The sequence below is a fragment of the Leptodactylus fuscus genome, chromosome 8, assembly GCF_031893055.1.
Source record: "Leptodactylus fuscus isolate aLepFus1 chromosome 8, aLepFus1.hap2, whole genome shotgun sequence".
NCBI classification, from domain to species: Eukaryota; Metazoa; Chordata; class Amphibia; order Anura; family Leptodactylidae; genus Leptodactylus; species Leptodactylus fuscus.
This window is the reverse complement of record NC_134272.1, coordinates 66594351-66617921: the sequence shown is the minus strand read 5'-3', so window position 1 is coordinate 66617921 and position 23571 is coordinate 66594351. Positions and strand designations below refer to the sequence as shown.

Genomic DNA, 23571 nt, shown 5'->3' with positions numbered 1-23571 from the left:
ATTTATCTGTAACCACAAAATACATTTTCGTTTCAATAAGGCCAAAGTGAAGGAATTGAAATGCTTAGTCCAGCAATGCAAAACACAGGATAGGTAATACGTTACATATCAGTAGTGTTCCAAGCACTAGGACCCCTGCCAACCATGAGAACATGGGTGCCAAAACACTGTACATGAGAGGTATCCAACAGTCCTTTAGAAATTAATGGAACGGCAGTGTGCCTTCCAATCCGCAATTTAACCCCTTACCTGTAGCAAATCCCTATAAATTCATAACCAAAAAAAAAAAAAAAAGACCATTCACATCCTCTAGCACTGGCAATTTTATATACCACTGTAAAGCTGAATTCAGAGCACTGTCAGCTTTGATGGTAAGTGCCCGGGTGTCAGAGATATCGGTGCCGTTACTTTAGGCACAGATATGCCTTCACCATCAGAAGGGCAGGTCTTAATGCTCAAGGTCATCGCTGAGTGGTAAGGAATGCCCCCTCTGACAGTACAATGCCATAGAGGAGTACTGTTGGAGGGGTGTTCCTTACCGCCCAGTGATGATATTAGGTTGTAAGTCCCCCCCCCCCCCCTTCCGACAGTGGAGAGCTATCGGTGCCGAAATGAATGGTACCGATATCACCTCCACCTGCGGGGCACATCGGTAAAGCTGACAATGCAATGAATTTACCGCATTGCCAGTTGTCTAGCCGTATATAATACCGCGGGTGCCAGAGAATGTGAAGGGTCCTCTTTAGAAACTTTATTTTCCTAAACCAGAGCTTCATATTTCCTGCGCATAGTATAGAGCCCATAAGTTAAATTCTCACCATCCAGGGAGCTTACTAGAAAGTAAAGATAAGAAAGCAAAGACAAACTAAGTGTATTTAGGGAAATCCTTGAAAATCTAAATCTTCTATATTATTGGACATGCTTTGAATTCAGGCTTCATTCATGTCCATGTGTACTTACTCTTCTGTCGCCTGCCAGTCACACCACAGCTTCATTCCCAAGGCGTCCATTTTTAGCTGGAATTGTAGCAGACAATATTCATTCAGTAGGCCAGAATAAAACTCATTGTCACATTCTGCGAACGCCATGAGCGGAGGGGCTAGAAGATAAAAATAATAATAATAATAGCTTACATTCATCTTGTTCCAAGTGAGTAGCTGTCAACTAAACCACCATTACATCAATGACATACATGTTTATCATGTGTATATTTACACAGTAATTGTGTCACGTTGTGTGTCAAACCGCCGATGATATTACCATACCAATGGCATGTACTGGCAGGTGTATGACAGGTTAGTGTACATGAAGTATGACGGACAACATCTCCACGTCAGCTCTGACATGTTACAGTCAATAGATCCTCTAATAATGGAGAGAAGAGTCGCTGCACTTCTTACAGCTATTATGGGAAGGTCACGTAAGCCAGCTTTTCTAAAAACCGCAAAAATGCAGTAGAGCGGTAGGTGTGGACTCTCCCTTACAAATTGACAGCATTTTATTTCTTTTGACATGATCAGTACAAGAGAAGCGGAAGTCAGCCTGTTACAATACAATATGTCCCTGAAGATGAGATGGGGCAGTATTGGCTATCGGTGGATCAGTGGCTACTAGTCATGGTATATGTTCTCCACACATCATATTGGAGTAACTATCTATCATTTGTGGTTGTTATAAAAAAAAAAAAAAACACATCCACTAGTTATTATTGGGGATGAGCACCAGGTCTTACCTCTCCTTAGAATATATTGGGATAGGTGGATGTAAGGATTCCCTTATCAATGTGCACTAAGCATCCCGGACAATCCATTGGAATCTCACTTCTGTATCCGTAAAACCTTTCCGGTTGGGATTTATTGCACACACAAAAAGCCATGGAGTCTACCAGTACTCAGGGATCTATATGATAGAACGTTCTACATTGACAAGCCATTTCTGTGACTTGTCACTTCATGGCTAAGCAGTTGTCACAATGTCGACAAATTGCAACAGACTGGGCAGCTCCAGCAAAGCTTCAACTTGGGGTATAAAGAGAGAAACATGTCTGCACCATCTGTAGGGTGTATGGTGGCATCAAGAGAAGGTCACTCAGTTCTGTACAACTTCTTTTTACTGCTAGTGGTAGAAAACTGAAACCTCCATGCTGGATATTATATACCTGATAGCAATATAGCAAGTGTGGCAGAAACTGATAAATACATGTGTGACCTGGTGTTCATGGACTGTTCTTCCAGGTATAACTCAATAAGACATCTATAGTCAGCCATTACATAAGCTAGGCAGCAGTGGCATAACTAGGAATGGTGGGGCCCGTGGCAAACTTTTGCCGGTTTTGGCCCGCCACCATGTGCTGGCGCCCGCAGAAGTCATTGTGCTCAGTGAGCAGCTCCGAGCTCCAGCTCCTCGCACAGGCGCAGTACTACCCGTATTGAAGCCAGCGAGTGGGAGTACTGCACCTGTGCGAGGAGCTGGAGCTTGGCGCTGCTCACTGGGCATGCCTCCCAACCGTCCCGATTTCCACGGGACATTCACGATTCTGGTGACGTGTCCCGCGGTCCCGGTTAGTGGGAGGTATGTCCTGTCCAGAGGACGCAGATCTGAGTTGAATACATACGCAGCTAAAGCAAGGAGCTGTCACAGTTCAGCTCCTTGCTTTGCCGCGTCCTCCGGCTACTGGCTGTGTAGACGCGATGTGAATCTGTGTACACATTGAGGTGGAGCATGAAACTGGGGGCAGATGAAGGAGAGGACGGCATGACACTGGGGGCAGAGATGGAGGGGGGACATGAATCTGGGGGCAGAGATGGAGGGGGGACATGAATCTGGGGGCAGAGATGGAGGGGGGACATGAATCTGGGGGCAGAGATGGATGGGGGGGGACATGAATCTGGGGGCAGAGATGGATGGGGGGACATGAATCTGGGGGCAGAGATGGATGGGGGGACATGAATCGACTCATTGCCTAAAGATGTAGAGAAAAAAAATTAAATTTAATACATAATTGGTATGTCGCAAAATAAAGTAGTTTTAAAATGGCGGCGGGGGGGGGGAGCAGACACATGGCGGACCTGGGCCCCTGCACACACTATTATGCCCCATAGTGGCCCCTGCACACACTATTATGCCCCATAGTGGCCCCTACACACACTATTATGCCCCATAGTGGCCCCTGCACACACTATTATGCCCCATAGTGGCCCCTACACACACTATTATCCCCCATAGTGGCCCCTGCACACACTATTATGCCCCATAGTGGCCCCTGCACACACTATTATGCCCCATAGTGGACGCCCCTGAACAATTATTATACTCTGCAGATCTGAAGATCCTTGTAGATATGAGCATTCTTCACTGTCTACCTCCTCTATAACCTTATAATGTGCAATAGGTGGTCGCGTGCCCACATAGATTAGAGACTTCACAATTCACTCTGTATTTCCATGGTGACACAGTTTCCATTTCCCTTGAATAATCTTTTATCATAATGATCAACCATTAATGCGTCTCTAATGTGGTTTTCTATAAGGACGTGATCACAAAGGTGACATACGGAAGCATTGCTACTGTCCAAACCAGAAAAAAGGACACGTGTGCTGTATAGTTTGGATTCAGTCCCAGTTTTTGCTAAATAAAATGCATGCAAAACCTTGACAAAAGCTGCAGCAATAAAACTATAGGCCTTACATGACATACGAGGGCAGCCTAATGGCCTATGATTCAGTGCTATGAACCCATGGGAACTTTATATTGGTCACTCTTTGGCATATAAATTATACTATATTACAGACATATATATGTTCTCCCAGAGGGAAGGATATCTCTGTAGTATAGTATAAAATAAAGCATGCTGCAATTGTATAATCAGAATCCCATGGAAACTCCATAACCTTACCTAAGTGCCCGGTTGCCCCATAGACTTCTTATATGACAGTTTGCATAAATATGAACGACCCCATTCAATAAGAGCTGAAGGCTCCAAAATATTTTACAAACCCTAGTGGCATAGACTAGACTCTATTTTAGGTGCCAGTGAATCTTCTACAATTCTAGAGCATATGGAATCATTATTTTGGCACATTCCTGCGTATGTTGATATCATCACCACTCCTATAATACGAGGTTGTGACTTATTCCATTCCAGGAAGACATTACTATTACACATCTTAAAACCACATTAGTCACGGTCCGGCTGCTAAGCATGGATGAGCTGCTTTGTTGAAATTGTAAGTTCAGCTTTTCATTCTGTGTTGGGTTAATTGAATTTTCACAGATGTACAGACAATGCATCCGAAAAGACAATGTCATAGAAAACGTGTAAACCCTGGTAGCTAAGAACGCTATAGATTTCCTGTAACTACCCTATGGGACAATTGATTTCTGGATAATAGAAATTGGTAAAGTAGCTGATAACTGGTCAATACATGACCCGGGGAACAAGTAATATCCTTCTTCATCCATGTACAAGAGAAAAATGAAATTCTATTTACAGTGTAAGAAATAATGATCTTTCCTTACAATCTGTTCATTAATGTGGCAATTTCCTGGCCTGTCAATATTGTAAATAGGTTTTACATACATTGTCCTCTACCAACAACCATTAACCCATCAGTGTATGGTGGTAATATATCTGCATTTCTCTATGTGCTACCTATATCACGGGGATCTGAATTCAATGGACTCTGGTAAAATCTGCAACAACTTATTTCCATCTAAATCTGTATCTGCAAACAATGACAACCGTTTGTAATGCACTTTTCTCTTACTAGCGGACTCAAAGCATCCAGAGTTAGTTATTGGCTGCCATACAGACGCTCATCCCCAACACTCAGAAGGGTCAATTTACCTATTAGTATATATTTAGCATGTGGGAAGAAGGCAGATTACCCCAAGGAAACCCATGCAAAAACAGTGCTGATATGAACAGGAATTATTGCTTGGGAACAGTAAAGGCTACAGAAAAAATTCCAACTGCACCTATTGAAGGATGCAAAGAGCTGGAGTTGGCAGAGGTCTTCTTTAAATCTGTCGTGACATGAAGGCCTGCTCTCTTTTAAAGACTACCTTTCATCAGATTGGGCACAGGCAGTTCTATATACTGCTGGAAAGCTGACAGTGCGCTGAATTCAGTGGACTGTCGGCTTTCCCGATCTGTGCCCCGGGCAAAGCGCTATCGGCCCCGGTACCGTAGCTCTTTACAGTCAGAAGGCCGTTCCTGACAGTCAGTCAGGAACGTCCTTCTCCACAGCAGCGCCTATAGCGCTGTACTGTGTGAGCGGGGAGGAACACCCCATCCTTCTGCTCAAAGGGCTCGTCCATAGACGAGTATTATCATGAGGGGAGGGGGCGTTCCTCCCCGCTCACACTGTACAGTGCTATAGGCGCTGCTGTGGAGAAGGACGTTCCTGACTGACTGTCAGGAACGGCCTTCTGACTGTAAAGAGCTACGTACCGGGACTGATAGCGCTTTACACGGGGCACAGATCGGGAAAGCCGACAGTGCACTGAATTCAGCGCACTGTCGGCTTTCCAGCAGTATATAGAACTGTCTGTGCCCAAAGGTCCTCTTTAAGGAAAGTGCATACTGAAGACAGGGCATAAGTACCATATTTTGTTGTATGTTCAGTTATAAATCCCTCACCAGTGCTTGAATTTTGCAAAAAACAGCTAAAAGGGCGTGAATCCGTGATCAGAAGTACTTTTATTTATCTGATGTATGAGAAAGTAAGTCTAGATAGCAACATATCTGTCACCAACATGGGGAAACACGACGGCTCAGTGGTTAGCACTGCAGCGTTGGAGTCCTGGGTTTGAATCCTGCCAGGAACCACATCTGCAAGGAGTTTGTATGTTCTCCCTGTGTATGCGTGGATTTCCTACCATTCTACAAAGGCATACTGATAGGAAAAGAAAATGTACATAGTGAGCCCTATATAGGGCTCACAATCCACATTTAAACTATCTCTCTCTCTCTCTATATATATATATATATATACTAGCTGGTACCCGCGACTTCGTCTGCGGTGATTGTAGCAGTGGGTATATACAGGCGCGGGTAAGGTTTTCGTAGTGTGTATAAGGTATGGGATATGAAATGTAACTTTGTATCTTGTTTCAGAGAATACGTGAGACTTTTGTGTTGCAGTTACTTTGTATTTGAGCTGCTATACGGTGTTGTGAGAAACTTTACATAGTGACTTTGGGACAGAAGTTTTTGAAGTTAACCCTTTCCCGCCAATGGCATTGTTTGATTTTCGTTTTTGACTCCCCTCCTTCTAAACCCCATAACTTTTTTATTTCTCCGCTCCCAGAGCCATATGAGGTCTTAATTTTTGCGGGACAGATTTTTCTTCCTGATGCCACCATTATTTATTCTATAGAATGTACTGGGACGCAGGGAAAAAATTCAGAATGGGGTGGATTTGAAGAAAAAATGCATTTCTGCGACTTTCTTACGGGCTTTGGTTTTACGGCGTTCACTGTGCAACCAAAATGACATGTCCCCTGTATTCTGTGTTTCGTTACGATTCCGGGGATACCAAATTTATATGGTTTTATTTACATTTTGACCCCTTAAAAACAAATCCAAAACTGTGTTAAAAAATTATTTTTTGAAAAGTCGCCATATTCCGACAGCCGTAACTTTTTTATACGTGCGTGTACGGGGATGTATAGGGCGTCTTTTTTTGTGGGACCGGGTGTACTTTGTAGTTCTACCATTTTCGGGAAATGTTATTGCTTTGATCACTTTTTATTCAAATTTTTATCAGAATCAAAACAATGAAAAAATGGCGGTTTGGCCCTTTTGACCATTTTTCCCGCTACGGCGTTTACCGAACAGGAAAAATATTTGTATAGCTTTGTAGAGTGGGCGATTTCGGACGTGGGGATGCCTAACATGTATGTGTTTCACAGTTTTTAACTACTTTTATATGTGTTCTAGGGAAAGGGGGGTGATTTGAATTTTTAATCCTTTTTATTTATTTTTTTATATTTTTTTTACTTTTTTTTTAAAAAAAATTTTTTTTGCATTTATTAGACTTCCTAGGGGTATTGACATGGGTGGCTGGTGTCGCAGATTGTCAGAGCGGTGGGGGTCGGCAAACATGGCTGCTCCGGAGCGTTAAAGAGAGCCTCCTGAAGTATCGTTAAGGTGAGGGGCAAAGTGGTAAAGTATATGTATATGTGATTGTGTGGGGTGAGGGGCTAGGCTGTAGAGGGCAATATGAATTTTGTGGCTTGCTATGGTCCAAAGTGTGTGAGATTGCAGAGATGGTGGTGTGAGTTTGGGTTTTGTGGTGGTCCTGGCACAAACGTATGTGCGCTATTGTGACGAAAGGTATCCTATTGTTTAATCGGGTGTATTAACTATGTTTGTGGAAAATTTGAGCCAAATCGGTGGAGCGGTTTTTCCGTGATTGAGGAACAAACATCCGAACATGCAAACATCCAAACACACAAACCCACAAACTCACAAACTTTCACATTTATAATATTAATAATAGGATGTATGTATGTATGTATCTTTGTACCGTATTAACACAATATCTGAAGGCACGCACATTTATATAGGAATAGTGTGTCTGTTGTGCAACAAACACTCTATTCCCATCAATTGTGCACCAAACACTCTATTCCTGTATAAATATGCGTGCCTTGTGTTATACCATGCCTGATGAAGGGACCCTGCAAGCTTTCGGGCCTGCTATTTGTCATTTTTGTTAGCCATTAATAAAGGTATCAACTACTGAAGACTCTCAATCTTTACATTTCATATCCACTGTCTAATATGGTACAAAGATATATTTTTTCTTATGCCATGTTGGTGACATATAAACCAGGATCGTAATGTTCTTTCTATAGTATCTCATACTAGGGAAGGCATATACTATACAGAGATCTAGACTGGTTGACAATACTAATTCATATTGAATAAGCTTGTGCTCGGAGGGTCAGTCGCCTTTCAATGTATACAAGGATAGATTCTTTAAATGTGGTATTTTTAGAAAACAGATGGACAATACAGAATCCCACCAAGAATTAAAAGTCATTGAATGTTACACGTACAAGAGAAGTTCGTGAATGTCTCACACACTATACTGGGCCATTCTGGCGTCACACAAACCATAAGGACCACAGGAGATTTCTGAGTCACAATCGTCAAGGGAGGAAATTAACAGCAACTATGTCCAGTGTGGGCAGATAAGTGAATATAAGGCACGTGGGGGACTACATTAAGAATTGGGAAGCAATTAAACACGAGCTCAGCAATAATGGAGGAATAAACAAGCAGTTGCTGTTTGTGGATCTCTAAGTCACGTCCGCCTCTAATAACAGCTTATTGCCAGAATGCAAGGTCTAATGTTATTAGAAGAACAGCTTCGCAGTGCTTGGATGTAGGTGCGTGACAAGTAACCATGGGGTCCAACACCAAGACCTAGGAAGGAGCCCACCTACACCATCACCGTATTTAGCAGGAAGTTCAGAATATTTAAAATTTGGTAGACAATAATGTCATAGTACTGAGATAATGTGCACAGTGATGTCACAGGACAGGGAGTATGCACATAGTGACTTCACAGTATAATGATGCATGAAGTAAGGTCAAAATACAGGGATAATATACGTATTGATGTCATAATATGGGAATAAGGCAGGCAGCAATGCCACCGTACAGGGGTAATACACACAGTGATGTCACAGTATAGTGATAATGCAATACATGGATAATATACATAGTGATGTCATAATATGGGAATAATGCAGGCAGCAATGCCACAGTACAGGGATAATACACACAATGATAGCACAGTAGAGGAATAATACACATATTGATATCACAGTACAGGGATAATACATACAATAATAGCATAGTACAGGAATAATGCACATATTGATATTACAGTATATGGATAATATACATAGTGATGTCATAGTATGGGAATAATGCAGGCAGCAATGCCACCGTACAAGGATAATACACACAATGATAGCACAGTAGAGGTATAATACACATATTGATATCACAGTATAGGGATAATGTAGAATGTGATGATACAATAAAGGGATAATGCAAACAGTAAGATGACAATACAGAAGAAATTTACACAATTCCTTGCTTGAATCAATTTCTGGCATCATTAATAGAATCTACAAGTAATCTGCAAAGATAATAGAAAGATATATCAGTTCTGCATAACTGGTGCCAGTGAATTGCTACCATTTGCAGTAAGATCTCCTATTGTGTGCCTGTAATAATAGGTGGCATATCCCAATAAACCTCCTGGTGTCTGATGGAGCAGGAGTCTCAGGTTCTTCACCTTCCCTGTGCTGCGGGGCATTTAGAATAGGTGCCAGATATGTTGGACTCTTGTGGAAATTCCTCTATCACTAAAGTTACGACTGCTAAGCCATGTTAGTACAGTGAAGTACCTGCAATTACTGCCGTGTGTTAAGTGTCACACCGGAGAGGTCTGTGCTGTACACAATAAAACATTCACTGTTACTACACATTAAGCCTATTACATTGCCATTAGATTCCCCTGTAGCTAATGCGCTATATACACTACAGTGTCCGTATACTTATCGCACCCGTCTGTATCCTATAGAACTAATGACTCAATTTGGTCAAACTAAACTGGTAACGGCAGGAATGTAGCAATGGATAAAAGGTCAGACAAGAATGACAAATGTGGCATGTTGTTGTAAAGCTAATGTATTCTCCATTTACAATGCCGAGGGTGGAAAGCTGGGAATGTTCTACATTAGTAAAGGTGTGTATATATATATATATATATATATATATATATATATATATACAGTCCTATGAAAAAGTTTGGGCACCCCTATTAATCTTAATCATTTTTAGTTCTAAATATTTTGGTATTTGCAACAGCCATTTCAGTTTGATATATCTAATAACTGATGGACACAGTAATATTTCAGGATTGAAATGAGGTTTATTGTACTAACAGAAAATGTGCAATATGCATTAAACCAAAATTTGACCGGTGCAAAAGTATGGGCACCTCAACAGAAAAGTGACATTAATATTTAGTAGATCCTCCTTTTGCAAAGATAACAGCCTCTAGTCGCTTCCTGTAGATTTTAATCAGTTCCTGGATCCTGGATAATGGTATTTTGGACAAACAATTCAAGTTCAGTTCAGTTTGATGGTCGCCGAGCATGGACAGCCCGCTTCAAATCATCCCACAGATGTTCAATGATATTCAGGTCTGGGGACTGGGATGGCCATTCCAGAACATTGTAATTGTTCTTCTGCATGAATGCCTGAGGATTTGGAGCGGTGTTTTGGATCATTGTCTTGCTGAAATATCCATCCCCGACGTAACTTCAACTTCGTCACTGATTCTTGAACATTATTCTCAAGAATCTGCTGATACTGAGTGGAATCCATGCGACCCTCAACTTTAACAAGATTCCCGATGCCGGCATTGGCCACACAGCCCCAAAGCATGATGGAACCTCCACCAAATTTTACAGTGGGTAGCATGTGTTTTTCTTGGAATGCTGTTTCTTTTTGGACGCCATGCATAACGCCTTTTTTTATAACCAAACAACTCAATTTTTGTTTCCAAAATGAAGCTGCCTTGTCCAAATGTGCTTTTTCATACCTCAGGCGACTCTGTTTGTGGCGTACGTGCAGAAACGGCTTCTTTCTCATCACTCTCCCATACAGCTTCTATTTGTGCAAAGTGCGCTGTATAGTTGACCGATGCACAGTGACACCATCTGCAGCAAGATGATGCTGCAGCTCTTTGGAGGTGGTCTGTGGATTGTCCTTGACTGTTCTCACCATTCTTCTTCTCTGCCTTTCTGATATTTTTCTTGGCCTGCCACTTCTGGGCTTAACAAGAACTGTCCCTGTGGTCTTCCATTTCCTTACTATGTTCCTCACAGTGGAAACTGACAGGTTAAATCTCTGAGACAACGTTTTGTATCCTTCCCCTGAACAACTATGTTGAACAATCTTTGTTTTCAGATCATTTGAGAGCGGGCTGTCCATGTTCGGCGACCATCAAACTTAACTGAACTTGAATTGTTTTGTAGAAAGAAATGGTCCAAAATCCCTTCATCCAGGATCCAGGAACTGATTAAAAGCTACAGGAAGCGACTAGAGGCTGTTATCTTTGCAAAAGGAGGATCTACTAAATATTAATGTCACTTTTCTGTTGAGGTGCCCATACTTTTGCACCGGTCAAATTTTGGTTTAATGCATATTGCGCATTTTCTGTTAGTACAATAAACCTCATTTCAATCCTGAAATATTACTGTGTCCATCAGTTATTAGATATATCAAACTGAAATGGCTGTTGCAAACACCAAAATATTTAGAACTAAAAATGATTAAGATTAATAGGGGTGCCCAAACTTTTTTATAGGACTGTATATATATATATATATATATATATATATATATATACACACACACACACGGTATTTAGAGATCTCCTTTGGAAGAGTTACAGTTATGTCCTTTGCTCTGTAATATCTCAGAAAGCCTAATGTTGGCACAATACTAGTGTGTAGCTTTTGTGAGCAAATGTACATGGCCTTACTATTATTGGGAACTAACATTTCTAGGAATGCTCATTCCTGATAACTGGTTACGTAAAAAAAATCCCCCCAAAAAGCAAACAGCCATTTGTTGGGTGGCTGCATCTTTTATGCATTATGTATATGGTGCATGTGTATCCAGTATATGTGTGTAGCGTATATGTAGTATAGTGTAGATGTGAGTAATGAGTAATAAGCGGAGTGGCTGACACTATGGCCATGGGATACAGTAATAAGATGTACTAGTTAGGTGGTAAAACCAAAACTATAGGTGGCATGGTGGCTCAGGGGTTAGCACTGTAGCCTTGTAGTGCTGGAGTCCTGGTTTTGAATCCAACCAAGGACAACATCTACAAGGAGTTTGTGTGTGCTCCCCATGTGTGCATGGGTTTCCTCCCACACTACAAAGACATACTGATAGGGGAAAAAAACTCCAAAAACTATATCCTATAGGTCTGTCTATAGGGCTAGGTAGATAGAGGTGTTAAAGAAGCAAATATTACTGACACTAGGTTCACACCTGCGCTCGGGTTTCTGTTTTTTGGTCCACTTGGGGACCTAAAAAACGGAAACTCAAATTCCACCTGAAAAAATGTGTAGAGAAAAGTCCTGCTTGCAGCAGAATAGGGTACAGAATCCACGAATGGGCAACGAGCGTAGGTCTTAATCTAGCCTGAGCTAAAACCCAGTAATATAGTTTACCTCTGGCACATACTGGGAAAACTCTTGCCATCTTGCATCTGCAAAGGTATAGACAAAGTTCAATATATTTTTGCATACACCATGAGTGTTCCCTGGCGTCCTCTGGATTCTTATTACGCCATTGTGCATTGTCTTATATCCTATCGGATTCTGCATCACTTTTAGGCATTGTTGCATGCATGAAATATCCGTTCCCTATCTTGAGTCGATGCTTCATTTTCTATTGTGTTTTTTTGATAATTGTATCATATTAATGTTCCTAGGGAATTTTATTAGTAAGAGCTGCCTCTTACCATAGGGACAGTCCTCAAATACTCCGGCTACTTAGCAACGTCATGCTATAAAGTAAGAGTGATTAAGTAGAAATGACTTACAGTGAGCATCTAATATCATTTACACTGACATAATTGTATATTACATCAGTTTATATCATTACTTTGCTACAGGAACTGCAGAGCTTACATAGAGCGGCCCAGAGATGAAGCCAGTAAAAGTAACCGTCCTTATGAGTTATGGGCGCTGCTCCATTACCTTCATGTCACTGATGTAGTAGAGGGGAATTATGGAGAGGAATGATGGCACATCTTATCACGAGCGTGGCCAATAAACAAGTAATTCCATAGCGCTAAATGATGGTGAAGTAGTAGAGTATAATAGGATACTTATTCTTCTCACTAGTCTATGTCATAATACTTTATCTTCTGCTACAGAGCTCCAGCGCCACATAAATATAATCATGGCGACATATGACCAGCTAGGAGATAGTGAGGCAGACCGCTTGGCTTCTAGCGTCTCAATGCTCTCATGTACACAGGACCAAGTAACCCCTCTATTCTATGGCAAATGCTTTTCATCAGAACAATCTAGAAATTAAAGCGGGTAGCAGGATGACACACCTAACACCCTTTTTGAGAAAGGGGACGTATCTTCTGAAATGTCACAGCATGATATCCTATTATACACCTGCTCCCCGTGTTTGGCTTGGAATGAAGAGATTGGCATGTTACACTAGGCTGCATCTGGGTGTCCAAGGGGGTAAATAGCAACAGTAGCGGGACATTAGTGGTCCAGGCGGGCCCCTGATTTTTTTTAATAGGTCATTACGTGCCAGAGTAACCTCAAGCTGGTAACAGGCTCTACTTACTTACCCATCTGCGCTCCTGCTCATGGCTGCCTGCACTTCCCCATCTGCAGAAGCGGAGGCGGCTGTGATCAGGAGACGGGATCGGTAAGTGAGGTCGCAGGCCCGCAAACCACAACACACTGCTATCATTATACTACGGCAGGGGTAGGGAACCTTCGGCTCTCCAGCTGCTGTGAAACTACAACTCCCAACATGCTCCATTCACTTCCATGGGAGTTCCAAGATCAGCAGAGCAAGTATGCATGCTGGGAACTGTAGTTTTGCAACAGCTGGAGAGCCGTACGTTCCCTACCCCTGTACTATGGGGTCTGAAAAGTGTAATGATCAAAGGCCTTAGGGGAGGTTAGGGAACAAATAAAGCACTGTTACTTACCTCTCCTGCACTCTGGCTGTCTGCGGGCCTGTTTGATGACGTACCAGACGTCATGTGGGTCAGGCTGGCGTCATTATGCATTGTGATGCAGGCCTGGCTCACATGACGTCTGGTCCAACATTGAAAATTGCTGAAAGTATCAGGGAGTGTGTCAGAGGCAGGGAGAGGTAAGTGACATTGTTTTTTATGGTTTTATCCTCCCCTGGGTCTCCGATCATTATACTCTGGGGTCTGAAAAGAGTATAATAATTGTTCATGGGTGCTCCACAATGGGGCATAATACTGTGTGCAGCAATGCGGTTTGTGCAGGGCCCCCATTTCATATGTCTGCCTTAGGGCCCAGCCATTCCTAGTTACGTCACTGAGGGTGCAGATTGTTTTGGTCCAAAAGAGGACACACAGCCCGCTATAACCACGGCAGATGCCAACAATACTGGAATGACCCCACTGACTATAACATCTATTGATTCCTGGCAGTCGCTGTGATGAAAACTCCAAATCAAGACTCCACTATTACTCTAGAATTCTAATTTTCTCTGTATATTATCAATATGATTTGTAAGGCGCTCCAGACTATGTTGGTGTTATATAAATATACTAACATTTATACTGTATGTATTTTGTATAGCTTTTAAGCTCTAATGACATACCAAAAATATACCTCTTATACGTATGAGCTCTAGCACAGATGACAAGCATCATCCATAGGAAAGAATAGTAGTTACCCAGTAGAAAAAATGCTTTTTAGGGGACAAATACAATCTTACAGGGAAACAAACTCCATAACCCCGTGCGTCAGAGCCGGAGCATGCCTGCAATGTACAGTATTCCTTGCTATTTTATGAAGCCATATACATGAAATACGAGAGGTGTGACGAGACCTGGGATGGTGTCCTTTGCCCCATCAGTCAGAGGTGACAGGAAACATACCGCAATACTCAAATTAACTTTGGCGGGTGCAGATCACTTTTCAGTAGTTGAAGCCAGGGCGTCACGTCCTATACATACACGCTTTGCCGTGCTCATTATGTTTATATAGTATCATGGCATATGAATGTGTTAAAAAAAGGTAAAAGAAAAAAAGAGTAATGCTGTGTATATAGTGCAAGACAAGTTTACATTCCAATAATGAAATTATTTGGGCACATTGCCTACTTCATAAAGGTCGCAGTTTTTTTTTTCCAGGGAAGGCCCATGCATCCCTTACTATACCCGCGCCTCTCGCAAGGCTGGCATCCAGTACTAGAAATGATTGATCAGTAGATTTCATCGCATTTCTAGTTTTCCAGTACAGAAGGATTTCAGGGGCAGGTGCAACATTTCAGAGGAAGGATTGCAGGACTGGAAACCTGTGTGGTAAGTCTGACATTATGTTTAATGATGCCGATTCCTAAAGCTTCCTGCACACAGTAGTATTAGGATGTACTGTATAAACCTGCAGCAGAATCCATCAGAATGGGTCCACTCACATTGATTTCTGCAATCTCCATTTAGATAATGAGAAAATCTACCTTGTTTGTCCATATGGCTCTGTATACACCTTAAAGTTGTATGGAGCCTTAAAGGGTTTTTCCAGGGATTAGAGAATGATGACTTACTGTTAGTATAGGTCATGAATATGATATCAGTTGGGGTACAGCTACCAGTAACCCCAAAATCATGTACTTGATGCAGCAGCGGTGCTTGTGTGAATGGCGCTTCTGCTTCACAGGTCTCTGATGTCAATTCCATCAGTCATTTGGCCTGTTTACAGCTCAGTCTCATTCAAGCAATTGGGACTGAGTTGCAATACCAACGACAGTTGCTATATAATGGACAGCATTGTGCTTGGTAAGCATCAAAGACACTAACACTCATCTGAACTCTTCAGCTGATCAGTAGGGGTGCTGAGTGACAGATTCCCACTGTTCTGATATTGAAGACCTATCCCAAGGACCTATCACATACTGACGGCCTATAGAAAAGTTATCAGTGGTAAAATTACAGGGTAATGCTCAAGCACTGTAATTCCCTTGCTGAAATTTGCAACAACCAGTGAAAGATGCAGCATTATATAGTGTGGTCCTGATGGTGAGATATATGTACAATGAGTGACGCTGCATTTGAATGGGTTTGCAAAGTGTCTGCCCGTGAGTGCTTGTGAGCGTGTTGAGGTCTCCGTGGCAAAACCGTTTTGGTTTTTTTTTAAACCGGACACAAAGTCGGACATGCAGGACTTTGTGTCCGGTTAAAAAAAAAACGGTTTCACCGCAGAGACCAGGAAACACTCACAGGCGGACACTGATTGCCGGGTTTCTGCCTCCTATCTGCAGAAGATGGAAGCATGAAAGCAGAGACTGGGGCGCAGAAGTGAACCTGCCCTTACACATAGACAAATACACACACTCAATGTACAATAAACAGGAAATAACTCCTAGAGTTGGCGGTTTAAGCCTGGCGTTGCAGGAGACAGGGACAGACTCCACATTATATTGTGACTCCAAGTATCTGACAACCGAAATAATGAACCTCATCAGCCCCTCGATGTCCCAGCTACTTCTTACAACCTCCCACCTGTAAAGTCATTTATTTTTTTGATCAACATATAGGCTTTTTGATCAGCCAGGTCTGCTGCCACCATGTCTGCCATGGCCGGAACCCTGGCTTACTAGTTTAATGACCACTAATGGAATTATCACCTGGAGACTGATTGTTAGCCTGCGTATTATCACTACTGCATAAATTACACAGGATCTCTAGCACAAACAATACACAAGGGTCATCTCCTAACTACATCCAGGAATGAAAAACTCCTCCATAGATACATCATTCATAATACAATATCTCCATATCTCCTGACACTTGGCTTGGTGAATCGTGTTTTATTTTACAGGTGTAGGTCGCTGTACTGTGATACCCATATGAGAGATGGCAGGCCAGCTGGGCAGTGTGATGCTATGGGCAATGTTCTGCTTTGGGTCCTGACATTTATGGGGATGTTACTATGACAGATATCACCTTCACTCACCACAATGTCCCTGATACAATTGTAAAACCTCACAGACATTCTACAATCAGCTGTTACAATTCTTTGTAAAAACTCACTAGATTTGCTTTTTAGAATTCACTACGTAAACCTGACAGTTCCTTTACTGAATCGCTGGCATGTTAGTATTACAACATAGGGGAACCCATGAGAACAGTAAGTAGTTTATTGAAAAGCAATCTACACGCTCCACTTTAATTTGATCTGGGCTAGAGATTGTTTTATTTTGTAAACTTCATTTACAATAAACTTCTTTGACTGTTATGAAGGCCTGAGTTGACATTCTAGATCTGGCACAATCTACCGTTTTGCATGAAGGAACATGTCACAGAGACCTGTATAGAAGTAAAATTATGACATTTTGTAGCAAAGGAGACTGAAACGTCAATAAAAATAAGAGACGGAGAACGTGGTCCGTGAAATTGATCTGTCGGTGCTTTGGTTAGGTTTTCCATAACGCACACTGTGGGATACAATGGCGTCTACCTTATCTATGTAAGAGGAATTTATGCTAATTCATTATGGTAATAATCATTACAGAAATATTCCCCACCTTTGGGGATGGTCTCATGGCAAGTAACATGCTTGTTGCAGTAGTCAGGTGGGAACCTAGTAGGCACCTGTTCCCAGTTATTGTCTACCAAAATCTAGTTAGTATCCTGTTAGGGCTCTTTCACACGGAGCAAGACAGGCCAGATTTTAGCGCTGAATCAACGTCATATTCCGCCCCCTCACAATAGAGGTCTATGTAGACCACTAGCTTACTTTTTTCCGTGAGCGGGAAGCTGTCCTTTCTTCAGGCGGATCCCGCGGCTGATTCAGCCCCGACGTCCCCCTCGCGGCAGCACCCTCTGGACTAGGCCCATTCATTTGAGCTTACTCCGGAGGGGGAAGCCGTGACAGGCGCATTTTGGTCCAATTCTGATACGGCTTTCCACATTAGAATCAAGACTAAAATACGCGGCACTTATACCAATGTGGTTTGTTCGTGTGACTGTTAGTAAACCACACATATAATTAGTTGATTATACTGTTTAGTTGCTCAGACGAGCAGGATTTTGTTTTGTTTTGCCTGCAGTTAAGGCTTATTTTATTTTTGCTCCTTTTGTGTCTGAAGTCAAGGTTTATTTATTTTCCTGTTTTTTTTTTCTAAATAAACCTGTTTCCTGCATATTTTGTTTCCCTGTCTTTGACTGGTCGGGTCCTCACTGCTGATTCTACCGAGCTATCTTCCCCACTCTTGCTATAGGCAGTGACCGTTTTCCTTTGTACCGCATTGTGTTCCATATTCTGCTGGCTATACGGTACATGGAAGTTACAAATATGAAGTGCCTCAGAAATGACAATATTTCAGCCAAAGATTAAGCTCCTAAAATAAACTTGTTCACTGATGAAACAAACAAAAACATCAACTTCCTTTACATCTTCACCGAGAAGAAACATGGAGTGGCCTCAGGCAAATGAGGAACATGAAGCTCTGGCAGCTATGAAGAGGAATGACTTCTCTTATTGCTCCTCAGTCTGTCTTATGCTTCAAGACTGGGATATTCACAGGAAGACATGTTAATGCTGGACGGTCTATGACAAGGAACATCAGAAGCGCATTTGTCTAAAAACGAATGCAGCTTGTTATCTGTCAGGACATCCTCTATAATGGATCAGACTTCATCTTCCATTCTTCTATTGTAAGTCTTTTGCGCCTTCGTACTTTATCTTTCTGGAGTCTCGCTGCTTGTCAGCCATGAATATGATTCATTCAGAATACAAATGAACATTTCTGTCATTTGCACCAAGTTCTTTGCAATATTCAAGGACGACAATAATAAATAGCTGATTGGTATCTTAAAGCGTTGGCTAAAAAGTATTATTACATATATTCAGCGTATAAACAGGATAAAGGTATCATAATGAACTGAACCCAATAATCTGTATTTAAGGAGGATTTTTCATCACCTCTAGCAGGCCTCCATCCTGCTCCATTGATTCTGACACAATCGGCATGTTTCCCTGTAGCCACCACCATTCTGGAGCAATCAGTGCAGTTAGTTTTGTTGCCTGGTAAGTTAGTTAGGCTCTCAATTGGGTGTTCTCTGAGCAGGCATCTGACTGACATCTACAGAAAGTGTATGGCCATTTTCCTCCAAGTGAATGCACCGTTACTGCTCGTTCACATCTGCGTTTGTATTCTGTTCAGAGAACGCATGGGGAACCCCCCTGAACGGAATACCTAACGCACTGGCAAGCGGTGTGCCAGTGAAAGTACACGGATCCCACAGACTATAATGGGGTCTGTGTGCTTGCTGCAAGATCCCCGCAGGGAACATGAAAGTAGTTCACAATCTACTTTCATGTCTGCATGTTCCATGCGGAGATCTCGCGGCAAGCACACGGACCCCATTATAGTCTATGGAGGTCTGTGTGCTTTCACTGCACACCACTTGCAAATGCGTTCAGTAGTCCATTTGGGGGGTCGCCATGCGGACTCCTCGAACGGATTACCGAACGCAGATGTGAACGAGGGGTTAACACCCTACTACAAGTTTAATGTACTTGAAATCTCAAACAAAATTAGCTATGGGGACTCAGCTCCCGGTCTTCTAGGCATTGTGGGATAGGGAACAGGCTTGACATATCTTAGTGATTCTTTTTGTTAGGACAGCCCATAAAGTAAGGCCAGAAACTACGCAGCAGATACAGGTAGATACTTTATAGCTCTTGTTAGCCAGGCAGTAATATAGAGTAGGGTCGGTATCTTTGGAGGACAACCATGGCTAGAGCTGCAGGATAAGGACAGAAACTCTAAACTGATTCCAGCAGCGGAGTCCATGGACGACGTAATACTTCTGGGCAAGGGAGTTGTTATCTTTGAAAATAAAGTTTGCACTTGGGGCGGAGTTCTTTCATAATGTGCAAAATCATATTCACTGGTAGATAAACATTGTCCTTACTTCCTCCTCCTTAGCTGGTCAATATCCAAATACACAAATATTTCAGGTTTTAATCTAACAGGATGAGTCATAATGTTAATTACAGGAGGTTTACATTGTTAATTTAACTATGACCTATTTCTCCAGGCACGGCAGATAGGAGGAAGCAATGCATGCATGTAAATGCTCGGTCTCAGAGTTCTCTGTATACTAAATATACTATGTTTAACACGTTTGGCCATAATGTGAAGCAAGAACAAAAACACATTGTTGGAAAGCTATACAACCCTTGAACGACTGTAAAGTAAAGTATTATTTTTCATTCCTAACAGATATTAGCTAGTGTTCAGACACAGATCTGCAACGGTCCTCCACCGGGAGCTCGGGAGTTACATTTGGCTCCCCATCTGATGGCTGCTGCCATAATGGTACCAGAAACGCCATAGTATTATGACACATTAGAGCCTCTACCTTGTTATTACTGGACTAATAGTCCTTTTACTTGCTCATATCTTTAATAGGCTTTTCACTTCTTAATATTCAGCAGTGCACCCCTAGTTATATATGTGATCTACAAAAGGTGGGAACCTCAGCTCTAGGGCCAACGTTATAGTGCCAAGTTTTCTATTTTTTCTCGTCATTTCAGAAAATAGGTTCACTCAGTAGGATTCTATTCTTATAACAATAATTCAGTGGCAGAGCCCATAATAAAAGACTTTCGCATCATTTGCAGATCTAAAAATTGGCAAGGTGCATAGTACTACTGAAATATAGAAGAATGAGGTAGGCCAAGTCAAACGGGAGCTCTTTTTCCGTTTACGGAGAATATTGCCTGAATCCTTGTCATGTGAAAGAAATATGTTATTATGAAAAATATTCAGCATACATGACCCAAGGCAAAAATACATAAACGTCACAGCTGTCACACACCTGGATATATATATATATATATATATATATATATATATATATATATACACACACACACATACATATATACATACACACACGCACCCTACACAACAAGCAGGAGCTGGCTATCCATATCAGACCATAATAGAGTAGGTAGTCAAACCATTAAAGAACAAACAACTGCAAGGGAGACAATCATTCCACCGACTCTGCCATACACATCATAGGCCTTTAGACTAGTCGGATAATGTATATTAGGGGTGCTCACACTTTTTCAGCATGTCATCTACTTTATAAACTGACCAAGGCAAAAGATCTACTACCCACTTCTTGTTGGCGGGGCCGGGCATGTGGGCGGGGTCGGGCGGAGTGTGAGAGCAGGAGACAGCGGCGTTCTGTGGCCGCCCAGGGATCCCTGCTGTCTGCTTGTTCACAGCGCAGGCTGAGAGTTATCTTTGGACACTGGCAGGCTGGGGCTGTGGCAGCCCCGCCTGCCAATGTCCAGAGATGACTCTCAGCCTGCACTGTGAACAACCAGCACCCCGGCTCCCTCCATCTCTAAGAGCGGGTCATCCCCGGGAGCTGCTGCTGCCCGGCCTGCAAGTGTCTGGAGTGCTTGTTCACAGCACAGGCTGAGAGTCGACTCTCAGCCTGCACTGTGAACAAGCAGACACCGGGGATCCCTGGCTGCATCCCGCGATCGACCCATACGTTCTTTGCAATCGACCGGTAGATCGCGATCGACGTATTGGGCACCCCTGTTGTATATTGTATAGAATGATCTTTCAGAGAATGTTCAGGGAATATTGTTCTTACATGAAAGGATCAATTGTTGTGGATTAGATCCTATGAAAAATCAGTAATACACAACAAAAAAAAAAGAGAAAATATCTGAAAATGCGAGCACAAACAGTTGCAGCAGCCCTCCACTAGCACCAAGAGCATTACTGCAAATACCTACTGTGTATGAAACTACATGAAGAGGAGGTTCTTGGTTTTTACATTTTGATCAAACTGTATTTAAGCTCATCTACCAATGACAATATAACCTCGGTTAGGTGGGTCCCTAGAGTAAAATCAGTCACATCTCTTAGGGTCTTGGCCTCCTGTGATTTAAGTGCAAGTATATTTCAGCTGACCTCCATTTTGGCTTGTGCATGCCCCCATGAGAGCATGATATAGGTAACTACACTCCCCATTCCTTCAGAGGCTCAGGGAAGGGTGAGGCAGCCATTTCTGATGTATGCTAGCCATAATATGGCTGAAAGACACTTACCCCTTGGTTAGCACTGCAGCCTTGCAGCGCTGGAGTCCTGGGTTCAAATCCTGCCAGGGACAACATCTGCAAGGAGTTTGTATGTTCTGCCTGTGTTTGTGTGGGTTTCTGTCTGTAAAGTGCTGCGGATTATGATGGTACTATACAAGTAAGCTTAATAAAGAAATGATAACTCATGGAAGGGCAAGTCCCTAAGAGAGGTGAGTTATTTCCCTAAAAGAGGTTTTCTTGTCATTGGCAGATGGGCTTATACGGTTTGATCAAAATGTAAAGACTAAGAACCTCATATTCAAGTATCCTTATACACAGTGGGTATTTCTAGCATTGCTCTTGGTGATAGCAGGGGGCTGTTGTAAGCTTTCATGTTTGCATTTGTACTACAAACCACAGCAATGAGCACCTGCATTTCTGGTTCACATTGTTTTACCAATTTTTCAGTGTTTGCTGCATTGATTGAAAATGATTAATAAATGGTTGCAAAAATATACAACATACATTTTTTTTAATGTTACCTAAAAGTAAGTAATCAATAAAACAGCGCCCTCGACTGGTTATGCAATATATACCACCACCAAGCACTTAAAAAGAGACGCATTTTGTCCGTCACAAGGGCAATGACTTGCAAGGTCTGCAGAGTAGTTTGACAGAAGAGCAGGAATGTTGTGTGATATTAAGGACAGGCTAATTCCTGTTACTGGGTATCAATATCACATCCGGTGCTTTCTGCTATTAACGCTCACAGTCCTGACTCTGCACAGACTCAGCCAGGTCTATGGAAAGCAGATCTGATTATTTGCTCCTATGTAGTAAAGGCTGAAAAGCGCTTTGAGCGGCCGTGTGACATTCCCATGATCTATACACTTACAATCTGTTTTACCATATAATAGATTCATAGAGGAGCATAAAATGACTTCACTCAAACATCATTCTAATACGGACGGAGAATTAAAAGCAGAAGCTTCTATACAGATAATTACCATCGAAATCATACTGTGCGAGAAGAATGAATGGTGTGAATAGCAGGTTAGAATAAATAGGAAAGCCACATAATGATGGCGCATTTACAGCCAGAATACTTCACTTTACAAAAAAATTGTTTATTGACCAAAGCAGATCATTACAGAAAACCTCCCGACTATTGCTCCAGCGGCTGAAAACAAAGCAGTGTTATATGGAGAGGGAAGAATGGCAGTAACCTTATATAACATCACCGGTTACCGACAGGGTGCTCAGCACGGATCTACTATCGTGAGCAAAGGGAACCTGCGCTGAAGATACAATACAACATGCTTTTGTATTACATGACATCCACGTAGGCTGTGTGTGGTATATGGATTTTTTGATGAAGATAATCTGCAAACCTGTAACCACAGAAGATCCTTGGTTAGTTCTCCAAGTTCCTTCAAAAATTGTCTGTAAGTGTACCAAGAAGGACTGGTGCGGTCCTGGAGAGCAGTCATATCAAATACTGGTTTGATTTAGATTTCTCACCCAATTTTGTTTAGTCATTTCTGCTAATTATGGTTTGAAAAATTTGTGCAAATGTTCAACAAGGGCCGAAAGTATCAACGCAGCGAAGCCAAAATGGCTTCTTAGAGACTGATGGTAAAGCTGTCACTTTCTGAATAAACAAGT

The 23571-nt window shown here is 42.1% G+C and overlaps 1 protein-coding gene across 1 annotated transcript in view; it reads right to left on the bottom strand.

The window, feature by feature from the left end:
* Positions 1 to 23571, bottom strand: part of RAMP1 (receptor activity modifying protein 1) — a 43722-nt gene that overhangs the window by 8460 nt on the left and 11691 nt on the right. The window contains exon 2 of the mRNA XM_075285233.1: positions 961 to 1099. Coding sequence (XP_075141334.1) covers positions 961 to 1099 — 139 coding nt within the window. The remainder of the gene's footprint in view (positions 1 to 960; positions 1100 to 23571) is intronic.